Source organism: Microcaecilia unicolor, chromosome 8 (genome assembly GCF_901765095.1).
Source record: "Microcaecilia unicolor chromosome 8, aMicUni1.1, whole genome shotgun sequence".
In the NCBI taxonomy this organism is placed as follows: domain Eukaryota; kingdom Metazoa; phylum Chordata; class Amphibia; order Gymnophiona; family Siphonopidae; genus Microcaecilia; species Microcaecilia unicolor.
In genome coordinates, this window is record NC_044038.1 from 67587029 (window position 1) to 67611117 (window position 24089).

The 24089-nt window shown below is 44.0% G+C and overlaps 1 protein-coding gene across 1 annotated transcript in view; it reads right to left on the reverse strand.

Annotated features, from left to right (window-relative positions):
• Nucleotides 1–22218: 22218 nt before the first annotated feature.
• The window catches only part of LOC115475746 (B-cell lymphoma 3 protein-like), a 41768-nt gene continuing 39897 nt past the window's right edge, over nucleotides 22219–24089 (reverse strand). Inside the window, exon 9 of the mRNA XM_030211703.1 lies at nucleotides 22219–23924. Within this exon, the coding sequence (XP_030067563.1) occupies nucleotides 23254–23924 (671 nt within the window). The 3' untranslated portion in view covers nucleotides 22219–23253. The remainder of the gene's footprint in view (nucleotides 23925–24089) is intronic.

Sequence of the window (24089 nt, forward strand, 5' to 3'; positions counted from 1 at the left end):
GGCAGGGAACCTACAGAGCAAAACACAGAAGGGCTGGAAACCCACAAGCGATAAACACAGAAGGGCTGAAAACCCACAGCGCAATAAACACTGAAGGGCTGGAAACCCACAAAGCGCTAAACACAGAAGGGCTGAAAACCCACAGAAGGGTAGGAGACCCACAGAGCAATAAATACAGAAGGGCTGGAAACCCACAAAGCGATAACCACAGAAGGGCTGAACACCCACAGCGCAATAAACACAGAAGGGCAGGGAACCTACAGAGCAATAAACACAGAAGGGCTGGAAACCCACAAGCGATAAACACAGAAGGGCTGAAAACCCACAGAAGGGTAGGAGACCCACAGAGCAAATAACACAGAAGGGTAGGAAGCCCACAGAACAATAAACACAGAAGGGCTGGAAACCCACAGAGCACAAGACAAGGAAAGCAAACAGTGCTAACAGCACACTAACCTCGGGACCTAAAGCACTGCGGAGGGAATGGCAATGCAAAGGCCAGGACTGTAGTCTTCAGGTGACTAATAAAGCCCATCAAGACCAGAGCCACAGCTGCAGCAATCACCTTGCAACCAAACAGAGGCTTGACACACAAAGCAGTCATTCCATAGGAAGGAACAGCGGGAGCCATCTTGGAAACTGGCAAGGAGGAAGAGGCGGCAGCCATCTTGGAAGAGGCATAGCCCACACAGGTGAGGTTCAGTAGGGCAATCAGCACACAGAGCCAGAGAGAAACTAAGACAGAGACAGACACAGAGACAAGCAGAAGCCAGCACAGCCACTGACTCCCAGAAACAGGGTAAGTATGAGGGTGGTCACGGCCACAGACGTGACAGATTCATTGCTAAAACAGAAGACAGTCCAGTTTATGGTATACAGTGGATTGCAGGATCTGAGACAGCATGGTCTCACCAGAAGTAAGTTGTTGTCAGACATCTGATCAATTCTTTGTGTGACCACAGAGTTGGATTGAGGGATAGCACTAGATTTGGTGTACTTAGATTTCAGTATGGCATTTGACATGATTCTGAATGGATGTGTAGGCAGAGCTAGCTACAGTATAGTGCCTTATGTGCACTATGAGGGGAGGATACAAGTGTGTAATGGTAGCTCTATTTGTAACTCTAAAAATCCCTCCATACAAATTATATGAATCCAAGTTCTATTGCTCCAGGAACTGACAAGCAAGGAAACAAGTTAATTACTATAAAAATAAAGACTATTTATTTACAAGCAAGTGAAACTGACAAAAGTGAAAACACATGTAACTGGAATTATATGCAATTATATGTGAATGCAAGATAACTCGGGAAAATTAAGATAAATGTTTTATTAGAGGATTAGTTAGCATGAACACACATTAAACCCTGGGTCAGACTTGGAAACAGACCTCCTATCCTTACCCATTAGGAATGACAGAGCTGGTGTACAACCTGCATGTAGATGAGGGTAGAAGACGAACAGCTAGATGCAGATGATCCCTGGCAGGTCCCAGCAGTGCAGGCTGAGTGGATGGCTGGTAGAAACCTGAACGATGGTGATTCAGGCTGAATGGAGAACCCAGATTTTTTAATCTTTGGTTTCCAGCAGCTCTTTATACAGTTCTGGTAGAGGCAAAGTCCTTGAAGATTAGCAAGCTCCTCCCAATGTAATGTTCTGGACCCTCTGACTTGGGAAATTACTGCAAAGTCATGTTGTTATCAGTGAATTGCAATTCCCGGGACTCAGGCGCCACACATTCTAGGGATGTAGCCCTGATTCAATCCCCAGGCCCAGGCTTCGAAGTAGCTGAATCACCATGATTTAGGGTGCTTGCCACTGAGCAAGAATGTTGATAGGTGATCGCTTTGGGCAACCTGTCCATAGGCCATCCTATCATGCTGTATGTATGCATAAGTTAAAGTATCTGATGCTGTGATTGTTACCAAGCTCCCATAATAGCCATATAGGCAGGGGGTTTGCACCTACAGGTGAGTTATAAATAAACCAAATGTCCTTCTTATGGATCCTAAAGTAAGTTGCTAGGTTAGGAATTGGTTGACTGTGAGGCAATAAAAAGTAGTGGTAAATGGAAGTCACTCTAAGGACAGGATTGTTGCCATTGGGGTGCCACAGGGATGTCCTTGGTCTGGTTCTTCTCAACATTTTGATGTAATTAGTTTTATTATTTGAACTCCTTTTAGTTGCTGTGGTTTTGAACAGATAGTCACATTTTATTAATGTTTCATTGCAACATAGATAATGTGGGATATAAATGTGATAAATAATTTTAATAAACATACACATAAGTGATATTGCAGAGGAACAGTTAGAAAAGATTTGCCTTTTTGCAGATGATATAAAAATCTGGAACAGGTTAGACACCCTGGATGGTGTAGATAACATGAGGCAGATCTAATAAAAATTGAAGAATGGTCGAGTTTGGCAAACTAAGATTTAGGGGCATAGTTATCAACGTGGGCTACTGTAAAGATATATTATTTGACCACTAACTCATGCTGTTTTAGCACAGATCACATTTTATGCAATGAGACCTAGTTACCAATAAAAGGGGTTAACAGTAACATAACGTGTCTTAACAGTAGCCCACATTGATCATTCCACCCTTTATGCTAAAAAATACAGGGTCATGCATTTCGGCTGCAAAAACCCAAGGGAGTGGTATAATATAGGGGATGAAATTCTACCGTCAAAAAAGAGGAGTGGGTTTTGAGAGAGATTGTATCTGATGATCTTAAGGTGGCCAAACAGGTAGAAAAGGTGACATCAGAAGCCAGAAAGTTGCATGGCCAGTAAGAAAAAGAAGGTGATAGTGGTTCTGTATAAGTTTCTGGTAAAATTCTATAGGCTGCACCTTCAAAAACATAAAAACTGGATGGAATCGGTTCAGAGGATGGTCAGTGGTCTTTGTCGTAAAGCATATTGGAAAAGATTTAAAGATCTAAATATGGATACTTTGGAAGACAGGAAGGACAGAGGAAATAAGATTGAAATATTTAAACGCCTCCAAGGTATTCATTCACAATAAACAAGTCTCTTTCAACTGAATGGAAACTGAAATGTGGAGGCATAGAATAAGGGTGAAAGCAGGTAGGATCAGGAATAATTGAAGGAAATGTTTCTTTATGGAAAGGATGATGAATGCATGAAACAGCCTTCCAGTGGAGGTGGTGGAGATAAGGACAGTATCTGGATTCAAGATGCATGGGTGAACACAGAGAATCTCTGAAGGAAAGGAAGGGATTATAGAGCTTTAGTAGTTGGTGTGAAATGAATGGACAGATTGGATAGACTGTATGATCATTATCGGTTGTAATTTTTCTATGCTTTCTATGTTCCACAGACTGAAATATCCCAATCACTAATTTGAAAATAAAATTCATTTTTTTCTACCTTTGTTGTCTGGCCACTTTATTTTTCTAATCAGGTTGGTTACCATTTCTAGTTTCTACTTTCTTCTGGCTTTTCTTGTCTGTCTTTCCAGGGTCTCCTCTATTTGCCTTTTCTTCTCTACTTTTGTCTTCTTCACTTCCTCACTTATTTCCATCTCTGACTTTGATTTCTTCCTTTCAGCTTATTCCCATTTATTTTTCTGCTTCTCTATCCACTCAGGGGGTCAATATTCAAAGCAATTTAACTGGCCAGAAATGGCTCCTGGTTGGTTAAATCACTTGTTCAGGACTAACTGCTAATTTTCACTAGCACTTAACTAGTTACTGCTGCTGAAAATAACCAGTTAGTGCTGAACAAAAATTGCCTATTCTGGGGGTGTTCCAGGCAGGGGCATAGCCAGTCATCCAATTGTGGGGGTGGACTGGGGGGACAACACATTCCTTTTCCTCCTCTCTCCTCCCCCCCCCCCCATGCATGCGCTAAACATGATGGAGATGTCAAAGCCCATCCAGTTGAAGAAATACAGTCCCTGAGCCGATCCCCTCCTCCTTGCACCAGATCTTTAATGTAGAAGTCGGCAGCTTGCCTCTTCAGCCACTGACTCCAGGACTCCCTGAGCATGCTCTTGCGCGAGCTGAGCATGCACAAGAAGTCCCAGCGTCAGCGGCTAGAGGCACGCTGTCAACTTTCTGCAGTTTTGGTCAGCTTATAGGATACGCTGAGAATGGAGATGGGATATGAAAGAGGGAAAAAAATTCCTAAATGAAGTTTTATGGTGCCAGATCCCAACCCTGCTTCCATTTAGGCCGAAAGTCCCATGGAGCAGGAGGAAACTTGGGTTAATAAAAAAAAAAAAAACTGCCGCTCATAAAATAACTCTGAATCACAAATAGTTGCCTTAAAATTACACTATAAACAAATCCTAGGGGCGCAACTATGTAGACAGCAGTGAAGAGCTTAAAATAGCCACTAGATGTCACTGTTATACTATAATGCTAGTTCACCCCATGACAGAGAGAGAGAATATTATTACATGTCAGTGTTATGTGGTTGGGGATCTGTGGCAGTATCTCAGAAAATGCAGTTTATAACAAAAATCTTATCAAAATATTTCATAAGAAAGTCTATGACTCAAAGTCATCTAAAATACCACTCCAGAAATCTCAGGACCTTCCCATTTGTTCCCTGTGACACTCTTATTGTCTTGGCTCCTTCTTTTCAGAGGGCTTGATAGATTTTGGAAGTAAAAAAACCTTGCAAGAGAGGTCAATGGGATCTATTGTCTCTGGTACTGATATACGTGTGTGTGTGTGGGGGGGGGGGGGGGTCTTCCCTAGGGGAGGCCATATTTAAGGGTCGTATACAAGGAAAAAATTCCCATGTAGAGAACAGCAGGATGAACCAGTGAGGCATAAAACCAAATAGAAGAAAATGCATTAAAGAACCAAGAAGATTTTAATACTTGATAGTGTCAACCAGCACAGAAAACAAAGACCCAGCACCACCATGTTTTGGCAACCAATGCCTGCGTCAAGAGTCATACAATTCTACAAAAGTGTGTATTGTTGATAAAGCAAGAGGGAGACACTGATCAAAAAACAAGCCTTGGATTACTCATGTGAGACAAATTATCACATTTTGAAGAGCATACTGTGTACTGATTAGTGCGTACTGTGGCAAACAGTGCACTTGGATTGCCACAGTACGCTCTTCAAAATGTAATAATTTGTCTCATATGAGTAATCCAAGGCTTGTTTCTTGATCAGTGTCTCTGCCTTGGTTTGTCAGCAATAACACTTTTGCAAGATTTGCATTGGTCGCCAAAACACAGATGTTTTCTGTGCCATTGGATGCTGGTTGACACTATCAAGTATAAAGGTCTTCTTGGTTCTTTAATGGGTTTGCTTTCTTACCTCACTGGTTCATCCTATATATTTACGGGTCTGCACCTCCACTTAGAAAACACTCAGTTTCTTCAATTATTGTGCAAAATAAATCAAATTGGGTGCAAGTGCTAAATCTGCCCTGGTTTTTCAGAGACCAACCCAGCCCTGCTCTACAATGTAAAGACACATAGTGCTGACCATGCACAGTGCCTGTTCAGCCTTGTACAGTTTGGCTTAGGCAAGTGAGAAATCCCTGGATAGGAGGTAGTATGATAATGCTAGGGATTTATCTTAGGTAAATAACACTCCCCTGGATAATTTTGCCAGCAGAGTTTATCTGGGCTGGGAGGGAATCGTTCATCACTGGAAAGAGTGGAAGATGCCAAGAATAAGGGTGTTTAGTTTTCTAGAATATGAATAATGATTGCACATTGTAGCAAATGTTTCTTTTACTAATTGGAAATTAGAAAACATTTACAGGACTATAATGTAGACTTTATTAGGTCTCCATTATTATTATTATTATTATTTTTAAGGCAACAGAGCAGCACATGACACAAACCCATCGCCAACCATGGACCCTGATGGCTAATTCCCCCATTCTCAGTGTTTGCTAAAAAAGAATTTTTAATGTTTTAATAACCCCTTTCTTTCTTCTCCTCCTCTTGTTAACAACTTTATTATAACTATAAGGGTGTCACAAGTGTACCTTACAAGTTTTCTCATTTATAGACAAGTCTGTAGCATGCCCCCAATCTTCAGAGCATGCCCAGTTGCACCTGTACCTCTACTGACACTGAGTGATGAGGTCAGAGAGGAGGAGGGTCTTAGATACACCCCAGTGGGAGGAGTCTTTCAGGGAAGTGTTGTTCTATAAAACTCATGAGCCCAGTTTGGCACAGGCTCTTGTTTTTTTTCTTCTTCTTCCTGGATCTCTGCCTAGAAGTGTGCTGAGGTTAAAGGGAGATATACTTGGGGACCTAAGAGAGAAGCAAGTGCTGGTGCAGAGTTTAGTTTACTTGATATACCACTGTTAGGACAATCCAACACAATGTATTAGACACCCTACACCAGAGGTGTCCTGTGTCAGTTATCAAGGTCCGCAAACCAGTTGGGGTTTCAGGATTTTCACAATGAATATGCATGAGATCTATTTACATTCAATGGAGGATGGCCATGGGGGAATCAACTAATTGGGTTTCTGCCAGGTACTTTTGATCTGGTTTGGCCTCTGTTGGAAGTAGGATACTGGGCTAGATGAACCATTGATCTAACCCAGTATGGCTATTCTTACGCAAATAGATCTCATGTATATTCAGTTGGAAAATCCTGGAAACTCGACTGGGTTATGGACCTTGAGAACTGACATTGAGCACCCCCTACCATACGCCCTCAATTAACTTTCATGTGACTAGACCCCCACCCTCCTGAGATTTTGCTAATTGAGCTCAACAGTTATGATCACCCGAACACTGCCCAGCCCAGAACAATCCTGTAAAAATGCAAAATTGGACATCATACTTTTAAGTGTTAAACTTTGTTTTGTACATATTTGCAAAGTGGGACAAATTTCATAAAGGTTTTAAATGTGTAAAATGACTTTTCTAAATTTACAAAATCAGAACAAAACCTTTTGCCAAGATAGTATATTAACTATAAATAAGTGTACAAAAAATGTAGAAAAAAGAACCCTAGAAAATTAATCCTGATACATATTGGAGTGGAGGAGTGGTCTAGTGGTTAGGGTGGTGGACTTTGGTCCTGGGGAACTGAGTTCGATTCCCAGCACAGGCAGCGCCTTGTGATTCTGGGCAAATCACTTAACCCTCCATTGCCTGCCATGAGTGGGAAAGCGCGGGGTACAAATGTAACAAAAATAAATAAAATTGCTGTTCAATGACAGGGATCACATTTAATCACCAGTTCTGAAAAACACTTCCTAATGTGTGCACTCAAGGACAGATTCAGCAAGAGATACAGGGTGCTATGAGCCTTATTCTATAAAGGTTATGTTACCAAATTTATGCATATAAAATTTATGTTCCTAATTTATGAGCATAACTTATGCTTCTACATTTATGCTCTTAAAGTACAAGCATAATCTATTTTGGAGCACAGAGTATGCTCAAAAATTTAGGAGCATAACCTTTATAGAATAAGGCCCTATGTGTGAATTCAGAACTGCCATAGAATACTAGCTTGTCTGCATTCTCGTGCCTGACTTTACATAAGTAATGCCATACTGGGAAAAGACCAAAGACCCATCAAGCCCAGCATCTTGTCCCTGACAGCGGCCAATCCAGGTCAAGGGCACCTGGCAAGCTTCCCATTCTATACATGTTATTCCTGGAATTGTGGATTTTTCCCAAGTCCATTTAGTAGTGGTTTATGGACTTGTCCTTTAGGAAACCGGCCAAACCCTTTTTAAACTCTGCCAAGCTAACCGCCTTCACCAAGTTCTCTGGCAACAAATTCCAGAGTTTAATTACACGTTGGGTGAAGAAAAAATGTCTCCTATTTGTTTTGAATGTACTACACTGTAGTTTCATCGCATGCCCCCTAGTCCTACTATTTTTGGAAAGCGTGAACAGACGCTTCACATCCACCTGTTCCACTCCACTCAATATTTTATATACCTCTATCATGTCTCCCCTTAGCTGTCTCTTTTCCAAGCTGAAAAGCCCTAGCCTCCTTAGTCTTTCTTCATAGGGAAGTCATCCCATCCCCGCTATCATTTTCGTCACCCTTCGCTGCACCTTTTCCAATTCCACTTTAGGCCAGAGGCTGGTGTTAATGCTCACGTCTACCTATTAGCATTTAGGTACATAAATGCAAATTTAATATAAAACAGCACCTACATGCTAGGTACATCTCTGACCCTCCCATGGCCAAGCCCCTTAGGAGATGTGCACTATAAAAATTAGGCACACTCTTTATAGAATAGGCGCATAGATCAGTTATGAACGTAACTCCTTATTAGTGGCAATTAGCACTTCTTAAGTCCAATTATTAATAGTTATCACCAATTATGTGCCAATTGAGCCAAGGGACCCTTTTCTATAATTGTGCGCCTATCATTGGGCACCATTTATAGAATCAAGGGGTTCAGTCTTTAAATCACAGCATCCATAACACAATTCACTAAAAATATCAAGAGAAAAACTTACCTGTGCAAAGCTTTCAATATGTTAAATCCACTAAACTAGATGGTCCTCGTCTCCTTTCCATAGCGCTATAGAAATGCTAAATAGTAGTAGTAGTAGTAGTAGTCCTTTCCAAGCCCAATGGAGGCCTTCTTTCTGCAGTTAAACTACTGCTGTGTCAGCAATTAACCTAGGGCTTGGAGGAAAAGCAATCAGTCCTAAGACCAGGGCAAGAGGGTACAGAAACTCTGCCATGAGGTAGTAGAGGTTCTAGAAAAATGGTCCTTTGCAGCTTTAGAGTTTCTAGGCCTTCTCCAGAGGAGAGCTGCTCTGTAACTCCCTTTTCTGGTATTAGGGCTCTTTGAGCCTTCAGGTACAAAGTCCTTTATAGCTGGTCCCTTTCCAATGGGCACGCTGCCACTGAGGTTCTCTGGCCTGTTTTATCCTCCTGAGACCCTCTCTGCTCATCTCTTCGTTATGCAGGCAGCATGCTTGATCTAGTTATTCTTTCTCCCTCTCATGTGTCCAGATGATGATGGAGGGCTGGATTCGCATTCCAGGATTCTCCCTTTGCAGATTCAGCAGCTTTTTGTAGGTTTTGTTAGGTACACCTCCACTTCTTGTTCCCCAGGTACAGTGGCAGTGCTAGCCAGTGTTTATTTCTTAGATCTGCCTTCTCTATCTGGGCAGCGGAAGCCATGGCCCTTCTAATAGCCTGGAAGGAACTGCATAGCCCCTCTAGATATTTAACTACCCCAACCCTGTATCTTCTTTCTTTTAAGTAGATATGTTTCAGTGAAGGAGGCAAGAGCCAAGCCTCTTCCCTTGCAGCAGGTGGCTGGGGAGCATAAATCAAAGACAAGACCACTTCTAGAGGTATAGCTACCTTTGAGTGAGCCCGGCAAAATGCCTAGGGATGTTCAATGGTAGGGGCTGCCTGATGTTGTAGTCTCCCTCCCTCTCCATCCCACAACCAGGTCACTGGCTCTCAAAACACCTCAGCACATTGCTGGCAGAGGCTGCAGTGAAAGCAGCCTCCCTCTGGCCAACAGAACCTTTCCTCAACACATCATACCCACAGGAAGTTGCATCATTGAGGCAGGAGTAGTAGAGGAAAGGCTCCGCCAGCCAGAGAGAATCTGCTTTTACTATGGCCTCTGCTGGTGACATGCTGCAGCATTTTGAGGACTGGCAGGGATGGGAGGCTAGAGACCTGGGTACAAAAGAGAGAGAGGGAAAGCTGGATTAAAGGGGAGGGGGAGACAGAGGGCAGATGTAGGACTGGAGGGGAAGAGAGAGAGAGAGACTGGACCAACGGGGAGGGGGGGGGGGGAGAGGTGCCAGACCAGGGAGGGAAGGGGCTGGGGGAGTCAGGGGTGAGGGTACAGGAAGAAGGAAGAGATAGAAGAAAATCTGGACATGGGGAGAGACAGGAACATAGAAGAGATGCTGGCAGTGGATGCAGCATAGGGGCAATACTGGACACAAGAGGAGGGATAGGGACACAGAGGAGTATGCTGGTCAGAGTAAGATAGGGACCCATAGGAGAGATGCTGAACATGGGAGGAGGATAGGGCAGGGACACAGAGGGGATATGCTGGACAGGACGGATAGGGACACACAGGAAAGATGGATAGTTGAAACAGAGAAGAAATGTCAAAAGGAAAGGAGACCCTGGAGAGAGCTAACAAAAGCAGAAGAGAGACACTAGGACTCAAGTAATGTTCAGACAATAAAGGTAGGGAAAAAGTGTTCATTTTCCTAATTGTAATATATCAGCTTTAGGAAATGTGCCCCCCCCCCCTCACAGGAACAATGGTGTTATAAAGGACTCATCTTTAATTTTTCTGGCTGGGGCCCATTCAACCCTAGCTACACCTCTAGGTACTCCCTTTGGGCTACTCCCAACACAGTTCTAGAAGAGAGTATTTTAAGTCAAAATGTCACATACCTGTCTCTGGTAGAATCACTAGAGATCCCTGCTGAGTAATTTATAGCAGCAGAACCTGTATGCCTGCTATACTGAAAATTCTGGACTAAGTCTTTAATGCCACAGGGGAAATGATTTTCCTTAGGGCGGAAAAGACTCCATCTGTGCCCAGGCTACATGGAGAGATCCACTTGTGTGTTTTATTATCTGAACACCATGCAAAACTCTAAGGACCCTATTTACTAAGCAGCGCTAAGGGCGCGTTAGCAGTTTTAGCACGCACTAAATGCTAAGTCACCCAAAGGAACATATGGGCGACTCTAGCATTTAGTGCGCACTAAAAATGCTAGCGCAGCTCAGGGCTGCCAAGAGACTGGGATGGGCCTGGGGCAAGGCCGCCCCTGGGGCCCCGCCCCCGAGGCCACCGCTGCCACCCCCCCCCCCCGAGGCTGCTGCACCGCAGCCCCAGTCTCCACCCGCCACCCCCGGTCCCGTTGACAAGCCCCTCTCCGTCCGCCACCGGGCTGGGCCCCCTGCATTCAAATCACAGCACCTCACCTCCGTGTGAAAGTGCGGCAGATCGCCTCCCTTCGGTTCTTCCCTCCCTGTGGCGTGAGAGCAGGACACAGGGAGGGAAGGCCCGAAGGGAGGCGATCTGCCGCTACCACGCTTTCACACAGAGGTGAGGCGCTGTGATTTGAATGCAGGGGGCCCAGCCCGGTGGCGGATGGTCGACGGAGCTGAGGGCAGACAGGCGAGACCAGGGACTTCGGCGCCGGGCCCCCTTGGAGGCCTGGCCTGGGGAATTTTGTCCCTCCTGCCCCCCCCCCGGCGCAGCTTAGTAAACAGGGCCCTAAGTCGTTTCCCTTTTCTCATGAGAGTACATTGGTGCTTCAGAAATACCAGTACTCAGATGTTTCCTACTTACAGACCCCCATGTGTGGGTCCTGCTGGAAAGAGAGTGGGAGGAGTTTCAAGCTCTCTGAACACCTCTTTGATTCCTCAAGCACCCTTACTCCAAGTGGCTCTATCAGCCCTACAAAGATAACTCATTTCTAGAAACTCTCAGCAATGACACTGCATCTTTTAAGAAACAGTTAAAAAGTTATCCGTTTCAGTTGTCTTATGCAGTGGCCTGGGACTGATGTATGGGATGACAGTAGTGCAGTGTTTGAAGATATGACCTTCAAACACTGCACTACTGTTTGCTTGCTAGATTATTTTAGTTGTTTGTTTTTTAAGTTGAATCTTTTTATTGAAGTTTTAAATGATAACATACATAAGCAGTACAAATAATTGGTACTTAGATACTAAAACAGTTATGTTTTATGAATATGTATGTTCTCTGTACTCTGCTTTGGATAAAGGTGGAATCAAAATAATAAACTAAACTAATATACAACCTACTAGAGTGAAACATGGAGGGGCATAATCGAACGAAAACGTCTATCTCCATGGGCGTTTATCTCCAAGAACGGGTCCGTGAAGGGGCGGACCGAACCGTATTTTCGCAAAAAATAGACGTCCATGTTTTATTCGACAATTTGTGAGCTGGGCGTTTTTGTTTTTCAGCGATAATGGAAAATGAAAGCGCCTAGCTCAAAAACGAATTTGTTCGTGGGAGGGGCCAGGATTCGTAGTGCACTGGTCCCCCTCACATGCCAGGACACCAACCGGGCACCCTAGGGGGCACTTTTACAAAAAAAAAAAAAAAAAAAGTTAAAGAGCTCCCAGGAGCATAGCACCCTTCCCTTGTGTGTTGAGCCCCCCAAATCCCCCTCAAAACCCACTGTCCACAAGTCTACACCATTACTATAGCCCTAAGGGGTGAAGGGGGGCACCTACATGTGGGTACAGTGGGTTTGGGGGGGTTGGACGACTAAGCATTAAGCAGCACAATTGTAACAGGTAGGGGGGATGGGCCTGGGTCCACCTGCCTGAAGTCCACTGCACCCCCTAACAACTGCTCCAGGGACCTGCATACTGCTGCCAGGGAGGTGGGTATGACATTTGAGGGTGAAAATAAAAAGTTGTGAAACATCATTTTTTTGTGGTGGGAGGGGGTTAATGACCACTGGGGGAGTCAGGGGAGGTCATCCCCGATTCCCTCCGGTGGTAATCTGGTCATTTAGGGCACTTTTTGGGGCCTTATTCGTGAAAAAACAGGGTCCAGGAAAAGTGCCCTAAATTCTAGCTACAAACGCATACTTTTTTTCCATTATCGGCGAAAGGTGCCCATCTCTGTTCGGGTGATAACCATGCCCCAGTCCCGCCTTCACCACGCATCCGACACCCCCCCCCCCCCGTCAACTTTGTACGCTTCCGCGATGGAGTGCAGTTGAAAACGTCCAAGTTCGGCTTTCGATTATACCGCGTTATTCGTTTTTGTGAGATAAACGTCCATCTCATGATTTAGGTCGGAACTTGGGCGTTTTTCTCGTTCGATTATAAGCAGGATAGCCTCCCAGCAAGCATAGAAGGATATACCATTTCCCTGGGGTAATGGATTCACTTCTCTAATTGCCTCCTGCTCATGTTTGATCTATTTATTTATTTATTGCATTTGTACCCCACATTTTCCCACCTTTTTGCAGGCTTACTGTATACCGCCTTGAGTGAATTCCTTCAAAAAGGCGGTAAATAAATCCTAATAAATAAATAAAATAAAGGGGCATTACATTTTAAAATGTATCTCCTTCATATTTGCTGCAACAGGTATGTTGTGCACTGGGAGAAATAACATCATTTTGGAAGTAGACTTGATAATGCCTCATGCTACCTGCATCGCAGCAGCATTGTTAAATCTATCCCTATACTAGAAATACAAAGCCATGTGTGAGAGTGGTGATTCTCTGCCAGGCCACACAGTTTCACCAATGTGGAACCTCCTGATACTTGCTTCATTTTCCCCCTTGCAGTCGGTGTGAGAAGTGGAACCAGGGACAAACGTATCTGTTTCTGAGGCTGCTTGAAGCAAACGGATCTGATTAGTCATTTTTAGTTTGAAATTGGATAAAAATACAACGATGGACATCATGGTGTGTGGCATTTCCAGGAATTTTATGGGGTTGCCATCTCAGACTATTTCTTGGCATTTCCTGCATGAACAAGAATTTTCTGACCCTGAAGTCAGAAGTGACTAATTTCAGGGTGAGGAATCCTGCCGAGTTTTATGTGGCATTACAATAATGGGTCATGGTTGACTCACACCTGGAGCCATAGGTGCCATCTCAGCAAGCACAGGTATTTTTAGCACTTGCATGGGGGGGGGGGGGGGGAGGAGCGAAGAATGCATTCCCCCCAGTCCACCCCGCTTACACTGTATTCTATTATGTAAATGTGCAAATCGCATAACATATAAATGCAAGAGGGACATGGGCATGTCAAACATTTACACACATAAATTCTAGAATACTATTTTATACGTTACAGTGTTACATTTAGATGTGTACATTTATGCCTGCTACTGATACGGTGAAAGTGGCCTTGCCAACAAGTTAGCATGTATATACCAACTGATGCTATTACAGAATTCATGCTCAGCATGCTGCATTTTGACGCACTTTATAGAATTGTCCCGCGATTTCAGATTGAGCACTAAAAGCCAGAAATTCTGCCAGTGAGGGCCCTCTTCAGCATCTCACATCCTACATGTATTTCTTCACCAGTTTTGCCATCATCATCCATTCCTGTCAGTCCTCTCTGCCTTTTCTCTCATCCAAGCTAAGTCTCTTTCATTGGCATTCCCTCCCGTTAGATATCAATGCAGAATCTTCATTTAAGACTTTCAAATCAAAATTGAAGATCTGGTTGTTTACCAAGGCCTTTAGCCTAGACTGAATTACTATGAATGACTGCTCCTGCCCCCCATTTTCCCCTTATAGCAGACCCCCATTCTGTATTCTTTCCCTTCTACCTTCTCTTCTCCCCCCCCCCCACATTTTCCTTCTTGTCCATCTTTGTGTGTGACTTACTGCTTTCCTGTCAGATTTTGTAGTTCCTTTCCATTGTAAACTGCCGAGATCTGCTAGTTAGTCATAGCTGTATAGCAAATCCTAATAAACTATAAATTATCAGCCCCGCTCTTTCTCACACATTCAAACTGTCCTGCCTTCTTCATTCAAGCCATGCTGTATCCTTCCATCACTTCCATAGTGTAATCTGATTGTATCCTTCCGCCACTCTCCCTCTCCTCATTTAGCATGGTTGTATCTCTCTGCAATCACTATCCCTTGTCATTCAGCCCAATAATTGTATTCTTCCGCTAATAAAACTAAGCTACTGTGGTTTGGTATTAATCAGAGTTCTATACCGGATCAGATTATATTGTTGGATGGGTCATGTCTTTCAGTGGATAAGAAGTTCAGGGTCTTGGGGGGCAGGGGCGTAGCCAGACAACAGATTTTGGGTGGGCCTAGACAAGAAGTGGGTGGGCACCAAGTGTTCTCCCCCCCCCCCCCCCAACCACAACCCAAAAAATATCGCAGCTGGTGAGAAAACGCTTCTTTCCATTTTGGCAGTCTGCAGCAGGCATGCATTGAAAACTGAGCATGCGCAGGTGCTGTTATTGTGGAGAGTAGCATTTTCGTTACCATCAGGGGGAAATCTTGAGCTGGCCGAGCTTGGGATCCCCACCAGCTACCGCTAAACGTGTGCTACTGTTGGGCGGGCCTGAGCCCTAAGTGGGTGGGCCCCGGCCCACCTGTGGCTAAGGCACTGCTTGGGGGTGCTTTTAGACTCGTCTTTAACGATAGAACCTCAGACTAATGTGGTATTTTGAAAAAATCTCTGTTTAAATTGAAGCAATTATGTATAATTTTTTCCTCAACATTTCAGAGTACTGGTTCAGGCTGTTATTTTGTAATCTCTGAACTATTGTAATTCATCATATCTAGGTATTTCACAGAAATTGCTGAAGAAGCTAAGGTTGATACCACAGCTGTGAGGCTGATTTGTAGGAAAAGTAGATTTGATCATGTGACCCCATTATATACTGATTTTCATTGGCTCCCCATAGCAGCACTTTGTTGTTTAGTTTTTTATTTAAATTTTTTATTTATAACCATTTAAATTTTTACAAGCAATAAAACAACTTGCTGGAAATACAGAGAAAGTAATATGTAGGAATTATTTCAGTCAGGTAATTCTATTCTCTTCCTTAGACCACTAAATAGGGAGAGTGAAACAAGATAAGGAGATCAATTAAACTGTAAACAGAAAAAAAAAATGTGGTATTAACCTGTATCCCCAGATAATACTTGTCTAATTCATTATTCCACATTGATAATCTGGTTGGCTTCTTCAAGGCCAATATGGTGTATAGTCAAATCATTTCATTGAAAACATACTTATTGTCCAATATTAGTTAGAAATAATACATCTGATTACATTCTCTCTCTTTTAAAAACCAGAAGTTATTTAACAATACATATACTTAAGTCTCTAATTCAAATCCCACTGATTAAAGTAATCCCAGTTTTCACAGGCTTCACTCCTTTTAAAGTAATAATTTGAGGAAATATTTCTGAGGAAAACTTTAGGAGTCATACCTGGAACTCTGGGAAAAACAATAATCTCGATGGGGGGAGGACTCAAGATGGCAGTTCGGGCTTGAGGCTCTGTGGAAGCCAACGCTGAGCTCTGTTTAACATTACCTTTTTTCCAATATGCCGCATACAAAGCGAAAAGGTGCAGTGAAGGGTGTCTTACCGTCGGCCCATTCACTCCCTCCTGGCCAGCGAACGCTCCTACAGTTTGCCACGAGCACCCCTGTGGATACTGGCGTGAGAGACCCCACTGTTGGATCCGCCGAAGGAACGGCGTTTCCACTTGGGACGGAGACATCATTATCCCCGCCAGAGCTTAATCCGCCGCTTTGCCCTGCAGCCCTTCGGATGAGCGATGAGGACTTGATGGGACCGGAAGTCGGTAACCAGAGGGCCTCAGATGGCAGAACTCTTCCCCAGGACGCAGATGGTTCGATCACAGAGCCTAAGGCTCCCCAAGCGGTGACTCTACACTCTATTTGGGCAGCGATTCAACAACTAACAACTACGGTCACAAAAACTTCTCGGGATACAGCATTGCTGGTAAATAAGCTTGACTCTTTAACATTAACCTTAGAAACTGCTAAGACTGAACAATTTACCCAAAAAACTGAAATAACATCGTTAAAATCTGTTACAGATGCTTTGATAAAAGATAAAATGAAAACTTGCTTAAAATTGGAACATTTAGAGAACTACAACAGAAGATTAAATTTGAGGTTACTGAACTTTCCTTTTCTAATTGGAGTTACCCCAGTGGATTTCCTTAAAAAATATTTAATGGAAGTTCTGGCTTATCCTCAATCAGCAATACCACCTATTAATAGAGCTTATTATTTGCCAGATAAAATTTCCAAAGCGAATCCGAGGGATAATAATCAAGGTCCAGAGATAAATCTGCAAGACTTGTCAGCATTTCTGGAAGAATCTATTTCAGAAATAACTAGTCGAAGGATTTTACTGATATCGTTTGTTTTCGAGCAAGATTTAAATGCGTTATTAAGACTTTATTTCAAGAATGCAACTAAACTTTTCCATGGTCAAAAAATCTGGATTTTTCCAGACGTGATAAAAACTATTCAGGATCGCAGGAGAGCATTTCTAGCTTACAGAGAAGAGGTTAAAATTATGGGTGCTGGCTTACCCCTGCAAATGCTGTATCAAGTATTTAGGGAATAAATATATTTTTTTTTGAACCAGACCAGTTAAAAAAGTTTATAGATGCTAAAAAGCTATCCAAGTAAATGTGTAGAAGATATTAAGGATATGAAAATTTGACGGGGGAATATGAGCCAGGCTATTTACTTTCCGAGTTTCTTGTTTTATCTCCTGAATTGCTTTACTCCCCCTCCCCCTATCTGATTGTTGTGGTCTAAGAAAGTAGACTCTGTTACATAGTTAATTATTTGTTAGGTATACTGAAATACTTATTAGTTAGAGATCATACTGTATTTCATGGCAATAGTAACCTATGACAATTTTACTGCTGTATTTCCATTTATTAGTTTATCTTGTATAATTGAAAAATTCAATAAAGAAAATTAAATTAACAATAATCTCGATATTAATCATCTATAATAATATTCATTTTAATATTCAAAATTTCTGGTCTGTTATCATTTTCAAAATCATAACCACTTCTTGCTCAGGTAGAATCATTTGTTATATCAATTTTTTACTCTCAAAGGGGTTCAGTTGAATTGTCCATGTAACTCTCTAATAAAATTATATCTGAAACAAAATTATTTACTGCCACCGTTAGGTCCCGAAGCGCCTTCCAGATGGTATTCAATGTAACCTCCATGGGAGCCAAAAACTCCAAGTTGATTTCTCATGGGTGTTTAGGAGTGGTTCAGCCGATTCGGGTTCTGCTGTAAACGTCCTCCGTTTCAGCATATACCTCTAACTCACTCCTCCACTCCTTTGGGCATGGTGGTTGAATAATTCGGGAGTGATGGAGTTGTTTTTTCCAGGTCCAAGAGCATCGACGCTCCTTCGCCGGCACTAATCAAAGGACTCGCCAACCCTTTCATCTGTGGGAAGTTCGTTGCACAGCGGTCCCGCACTTGCTGCTCAGGGGATAAAACGCTGGCCATCGGCGGCTGACTGCCGGTTGTCCCCTTCCTCTCAGTTAAGGTAACTGCAATTGCAGAGAGGAAATTTACATAAAGAAGACGAAACTTCAGAGGGCAGCTGGGCCGTTGGGCATACGAACTTCAGGTCACCATCTTACCACTCTCCCAGTTTGGGACACTCTTTGTCTGGTTTCTCCTCAGAGGCCTGTCTGATATGGGTAACCCTTCAGCATAGCCCTCTAAGTAATTGAAACACACAAGCCCCTCCACCCCTACAAGGTGGTGTCCCTTCGGAGGGGTGTTGTTTAGTTTTTAAAACATTATATGGTGATTCTCCAGATGATTTTCTTTCTCAGATACTTCTTTTAATGGTTGAACCGTGGATGGCCTTATTTTTCAGCTACCATCTTTGAAAGGTGTAAAATATTAGACCACTATGGGGCTCATTTTCAAAGCACTTAGGGGCCCTTTTACTAAGCTGCAGTAAAAAGGGCCCTGCGCTAGCTGCGAGGGCTGTTTTTGCAGTATGCTGAGGTCCTTTTTACAGCTGGTAAAGCCAAAAAACACATGTCCATGCCGGGGGGGGGGGGGGGGGGGGCGGAAGCACTTTCTACCATCCGTTGAGGTGGTACTGCCAGGTAACCCTCTGCGGAGATATGTTTCAAATATTTCCGCTACTGCCACAAATGCCATGCGCTAGGGATGGAACTACCACCGGCGCCCGCATTGGGCTGGCGGTAGTTCCAGTTTGCCAAGCGGTAAGCCCACGTTGGTCTTACCGCTGTTTAGTAAAAGGGCCCCTTAGACTTAAAGTTTCATAGATTACTGTGCAAGTTTGTAAGTCTAAGTGCTTTGAAAATACGCCTTTATATGGTCAATATTTAGTTTTCCATGCCATTAGAATTTGGAACTTTGTTCCACAGGATATTCATTCTTCTTCCCCTTATCTGTAGTTTTGGAAAAAACTGAAAACTTATCTTTTTGCAAAGTATGTTTTGTGAATTTAGGAGATTGATTTGTATAGTTGTGCTTAAGTTATACGTTTTCTTTCGGTACCTATATGATTGTTATGCTTGGGTCTTTTTGTTATTCACCTCACACTTTTAAGGGAGTTGGTGGGATATAAGTCTCTAGTATAATAAAGTATAGTATAGAACAGGATTTTGTGAGCCTAAGGTAAACAAGCACATTGGACCCCCCCCCCCCCCATCCTAATATACAAACATTTAAATCTCCCACATGGTTCTGACTGGAGAGGAAAGCAACAGATAAGCAAACTTGCTGACTGCTCCTAGCAACGCATTGAGCATGAGAAGAATACACAGACCTCTGTGGGCAGTGGTGACTCTACCCATCAACTCCCCCCCCCCCCCCCCCCCCCAACATTTTACCAGCAGCTGACTTACCATGGAAAAGTTTTGTCTTGGCACATCTGAGAGGTCCCCTCTTAATGTTTAGGCCCCTGGGGAAGTGCCTAGCTTGCTTATGACTTAACCCCACCCTGTCTACAGACCTCATCCCTCCTCAATCAAATCAGGCAAATCCTTCCAATTACCCAGCATGATCTTCCCACAGGTACCATTCCTCCTCATTCAGCCAGCTACATCTGTCCACCAGGTCCAGTCCTGCCCATTTAGCTGAATGAGATTCCTCTTCTGGTACCAATCACATTTCCTCCACGAAGAAACGTAGGTAAGTACAAAAATATTTTATTAACTGCTTTAAAAACATTTAAAAATAACTTATATCTTGAGAATGGACAATAAAATCTTACAGAACACCCTAAATCCAACCCCTCCAAATGAAATTTGTGAGGTTAGTGGCTGTACATATTTGCAAATGCTGACATATTCATGTCTATATATGTACAAATCTATGAATATACACGATGTGTTTTGTGTGCATACATAGATGTACATGTATTTAAGTGGATTTATATTTGTATATATATTTATACGTTAATGAGTGTGTTATGTGTATGTACATGTGTATTATTAAAGTGCCTGTTTTCTCACCTTGTCTCTGTCTTGAAATCTACAGATTCTTTCACTCTATAGGGCTATAGGTCTCAGAGAGGGGCATAATCGAACAGAAACGCCTATCTCCATGGGCGTTTATCTCCGAGAACGGGTCCGTGAAGGGGCGGGGCGGATCGTATTTTTTAAAAGAAAAAGACGCCCATGTTTTATTCGTCAAGGTGTGAGCTGGGCGTTTTTGCTTTTCAGCGATAATGGAAAATGAAATCGCCCAGCTCAAAAACGAATAAATCCAAGACATTTATTCGTGGGAGGGGCCAGGATTCATAGTGCACTGGTCCCCCTCACATGCCAGGACACCAACCGGGCACCCTAGGGGGCACTTTTACAAAACCAAAAAAACAGGTAAAAGAGCTCCCAGGTGCATAGCACCCTTCCCTTGGGTGTTGAGCCCCCCAAATCCCCCTCAAAACCCACTGCCCACAAGTCTACACCATTACTATAGCCCTAAGAGGTGAAGGGGGGCACCTACATGTGGGTACAGTGGGTTTGGGGGGGGTTGGACGACTAGTAGCATTAAGCAGCACAATTGTAACAGGTAGGGGGGGGGATGGGCCTGGGTCCACCTGCCTGACGTCCACTGCACCCCCTAACAACTGCTCCAGGGACCTGCATACTGCTGCTTGGGAGGAGGGTATGACATTTGAGGGTGAAAGTAAAAAGTTGTGAAACATCATTTGTTGTGGTGGGAGGGGGTTAGTGACCACTGGGGGAGTCAGGGGAGGTCATCCCCGACTCCCTCTGGGGGTCATCTGGTCATTTAGGGCACTTTTGGGGGCCTTATTCGTGAAAAAACAGGGTCCAGGAAAAGTGTCCTAAATTCTAGCTCAAAACTGTTCCATTATCGGCGAAGGGCGCCCATCTCTGTTCGCCCGATAACCACGCCCCAGTTCCGCCTTCACCACGCCTCCGACACGCCCCCGTCAACTTTGTCCGCACCCGCGACGGAGTGCAGTTGAAAGCGTCCAAAGTTCGGCTTTCGATTATACCGCTTTATTTGTTTTTGTGAGAAGAACGCCCATCTCCCGATTTAGGTCGGAACTTGGGCGTTATTCTCGTTCGATTATAAGCTGGAGAGTCTGATAGACCTAGAATCTAAACCCTTACTTACCCCCTGTCCTATCAGGATGAGAAAACTGTGCCCTAAGTCTTCTATAGTTTGGATTAGAATTTTGATTTGTCCCCAGCCTCATCATTCCCAATGTAAGCCTTGAAGAGGACATCTGACCTCAAACTAGTCAGTGAAAGCTATGGGTCACAACAGGACTGGGAGTTGCTGGGGGAGAGGATGAGAGATAAGTGCTTTTAGGGCAAACTGCATCACAGAGCACTTTAAGGGCAATTCTATAACTGCACGCCTACAGTTGGGTGTGTCCTGTATGTGTTAACACAGCAAAAATTGCCACTTACTTGCGCAAATGCCCTAAGCATTATTCTATAAACACGCACAGAAGTGGCATAGGACCTAGTTCTATATATGTCGCCTAAAAACCAGCTCTGATTGAAAACACGCATAGGCTTATTCTGTAAGCCACTCCTAAAGTTAGGCATGGTTTATAGAATATGTGTAACACTGTGTACGTGAAGTAAAATCTAGGTGAAGCAAATACACCAATGTAAAGCTGGTATAAATGCCCACGCCCAAACTTAGGTGCAGAATGGGTTATTCTATAAAACTTGTGTGTAAATTTTAGGAATGCCCGTGCTCCTCCCATGGCCACGTGATTTAAGCCCACTCCCTTATAGAATACACTTACCCTCCCCCTGCTTACTAAGCCGTACTAACTGCTGCTGGTGTGGTAATGCCGACATAGCCCATTCACTTTGAATCAGGAGCGTATCTAAACGTGCTGCGACGTCAAACTCCGTCCAACTGGAAGGATGCATTGCAGGTTTAACAGCACGAGGATGAAGAAGTTACAGACCTCGGCTGGGCTGGCGGGGGTTGGGGTCCCCCGCCAGCTGAAGTAATATTTTAAAAAACCGGCAGCAGCAGACCTCGGGGGTAGGTGACCGCGGTAGGCGGGGAAAGGGTTGGCGGTAGGCGGGGGAGGGTTAACGGCGGTCGGGGGGTCCAGGGCAAAATCTGCGGGGGCCCAGGCCCCTGTGGCCCCATGCAGATACGCCCCTGCTTTGAATGTGCTGTGTTGACATTGCTGTGTGGCAGCCACTAGCATGGCTTTGTAAACAGGGAGGTTAGTGAGCTGTGCATGTAAATCCCAATTAGTACTGATAACTGCTTGTTAACATCCAATTACTGGCGCTGATTGGCTCGTTAAGTTACGTGCACAAATCGGCTACGCGTGCCAATTTGCACAGGTAACTCTAGGTGCCATATACAGAATTTGAAGGATAGCGTATAACTTTAAGGGGGTATACACATGGGCAGGGCCTGGGTGTCACCCACTTACATACACAACTTATACAATGCTGTATGTTGCACTCATTGCCACACTTAGGCATATACACCTGCCCTAGACCTGGCTTACATTTAGGTGCACCAATGTGGGTTTACGCTTGTATTCTATAACAAAATATGGACACCCAGATGCCATTACAGAATAGGGGCACTTAGAGGTAGGCTGCATTTTGCACCTACCTCTAAGTGCTCCTTTATGAACTATGTTCTCTTGCAGAAGCTATGGACAGACCCACTGCAAACCTGAAGAATGGTGAAGTGCAGTGGGAAGCAGAGGTTTGTTTAGTTAAAAGATGAGGAAATGACAGTGGCAAGGCCCCCTTTATCCAGATTTTAATGCAATCAGTTTTAGGCAGGTGGTGGGGGACGTACTGTGATCTGGAGTGGGCTTGTTAGGAAGCATTTATGTTTTGGGAGCAGGATAGTATTTGTCTTTTTTTAGGGAGGAGCATGACACCACATTTTACAGTGAGCTTTATCATGAAGTGTAAGCAGAATATTTCACTGATTCCTAGACACCCACAAACCACCATTTCAACATAATGAAAATATAGTAGAAGCTTCAGCTGGCCATGAACAGAAGCTAAGAGGCTATTCAGATATTTATACTGCAAGCTCTTAGATTCCAGTGACTTATAGTCCCAATGATTCTTCTGAAAACCAGAAGCACAAATAACAAAATGCTGGTGTGGAAGTATCTGGGGGTTCAGGGGTCAACAGAGATGATGATTATGCATGGTGATTGTGACAAAGATGGCTTTCTTCTTTGGCTATCCCTGTTTTGCACGTGGCCCGTTAAATTATGCAGAGAATCTCCTACTGTGATCATCCTTCATCTTTTATTCTGTTGACCGCTGAGGCCTGCGATTGTTCACTGCCTTTGCTACAAGGCTCCCCATGAGTCCTGATCCTCTGGTCTGAGCTCCAGCTGGTGAAGGTGCCTGATGCAGAGATACTTTGGACTGTGGAGTCCGTGGAGAGTGGAAAGCTTGGCTGTGGTAAGGTCAGCGACGTTAAAGAGATGTGACTGGGAGGGAGTTCCGGCTGGGATTGGAGGAGAGTGCCTCCCAAGGCAGTGAGTGGGTACAGGCTGCGAGGGGAAGGGGCTCTGGGATCCATAGCAAAATCTCTGAATGGCAGGAAAACTCTGGGAGTCCTTGGGAGGTTCTGGGGCTGCCCTAGCACAGGACAGGTGATTTCACTGGCACTGACAGGAGTGGCACTGGCAGAACTGTACAGGCTTCCTTCTGATTTCACTGGAGAAGGGTAAGTTACTGAAGTCCTTAAGGTGCATACATTTTCAGCAGGCTCCCATCGCTCCACTTTTCCTGAATTTGTAGTTGGAGATGATCTGTGATTCTGAGAGAACCTGCTGTTACATGAATGACTGGATGCTGAGTATGGAGGAAGGGATGGGCTGGGGACTGAGGGCAGAGCAAGGAAGGGACCCACTGGGGAGTGCTGAGGGGTGGAGCTTGGAGTCTGGCCAATCAGATCTGTGGGTAATTCCAGAAAGAAAACAAAAGTTTAAAATCAGGGACCGACATTCAAGGCAGGAGACAAGATAGATAGAAGGGGAGGGGATTAGGGGGAGACACACAAATGGTTAGAAGAAAAGAAACACAAGTCAAAGTGGAAAGAGATATCCACAGATGAGGAAA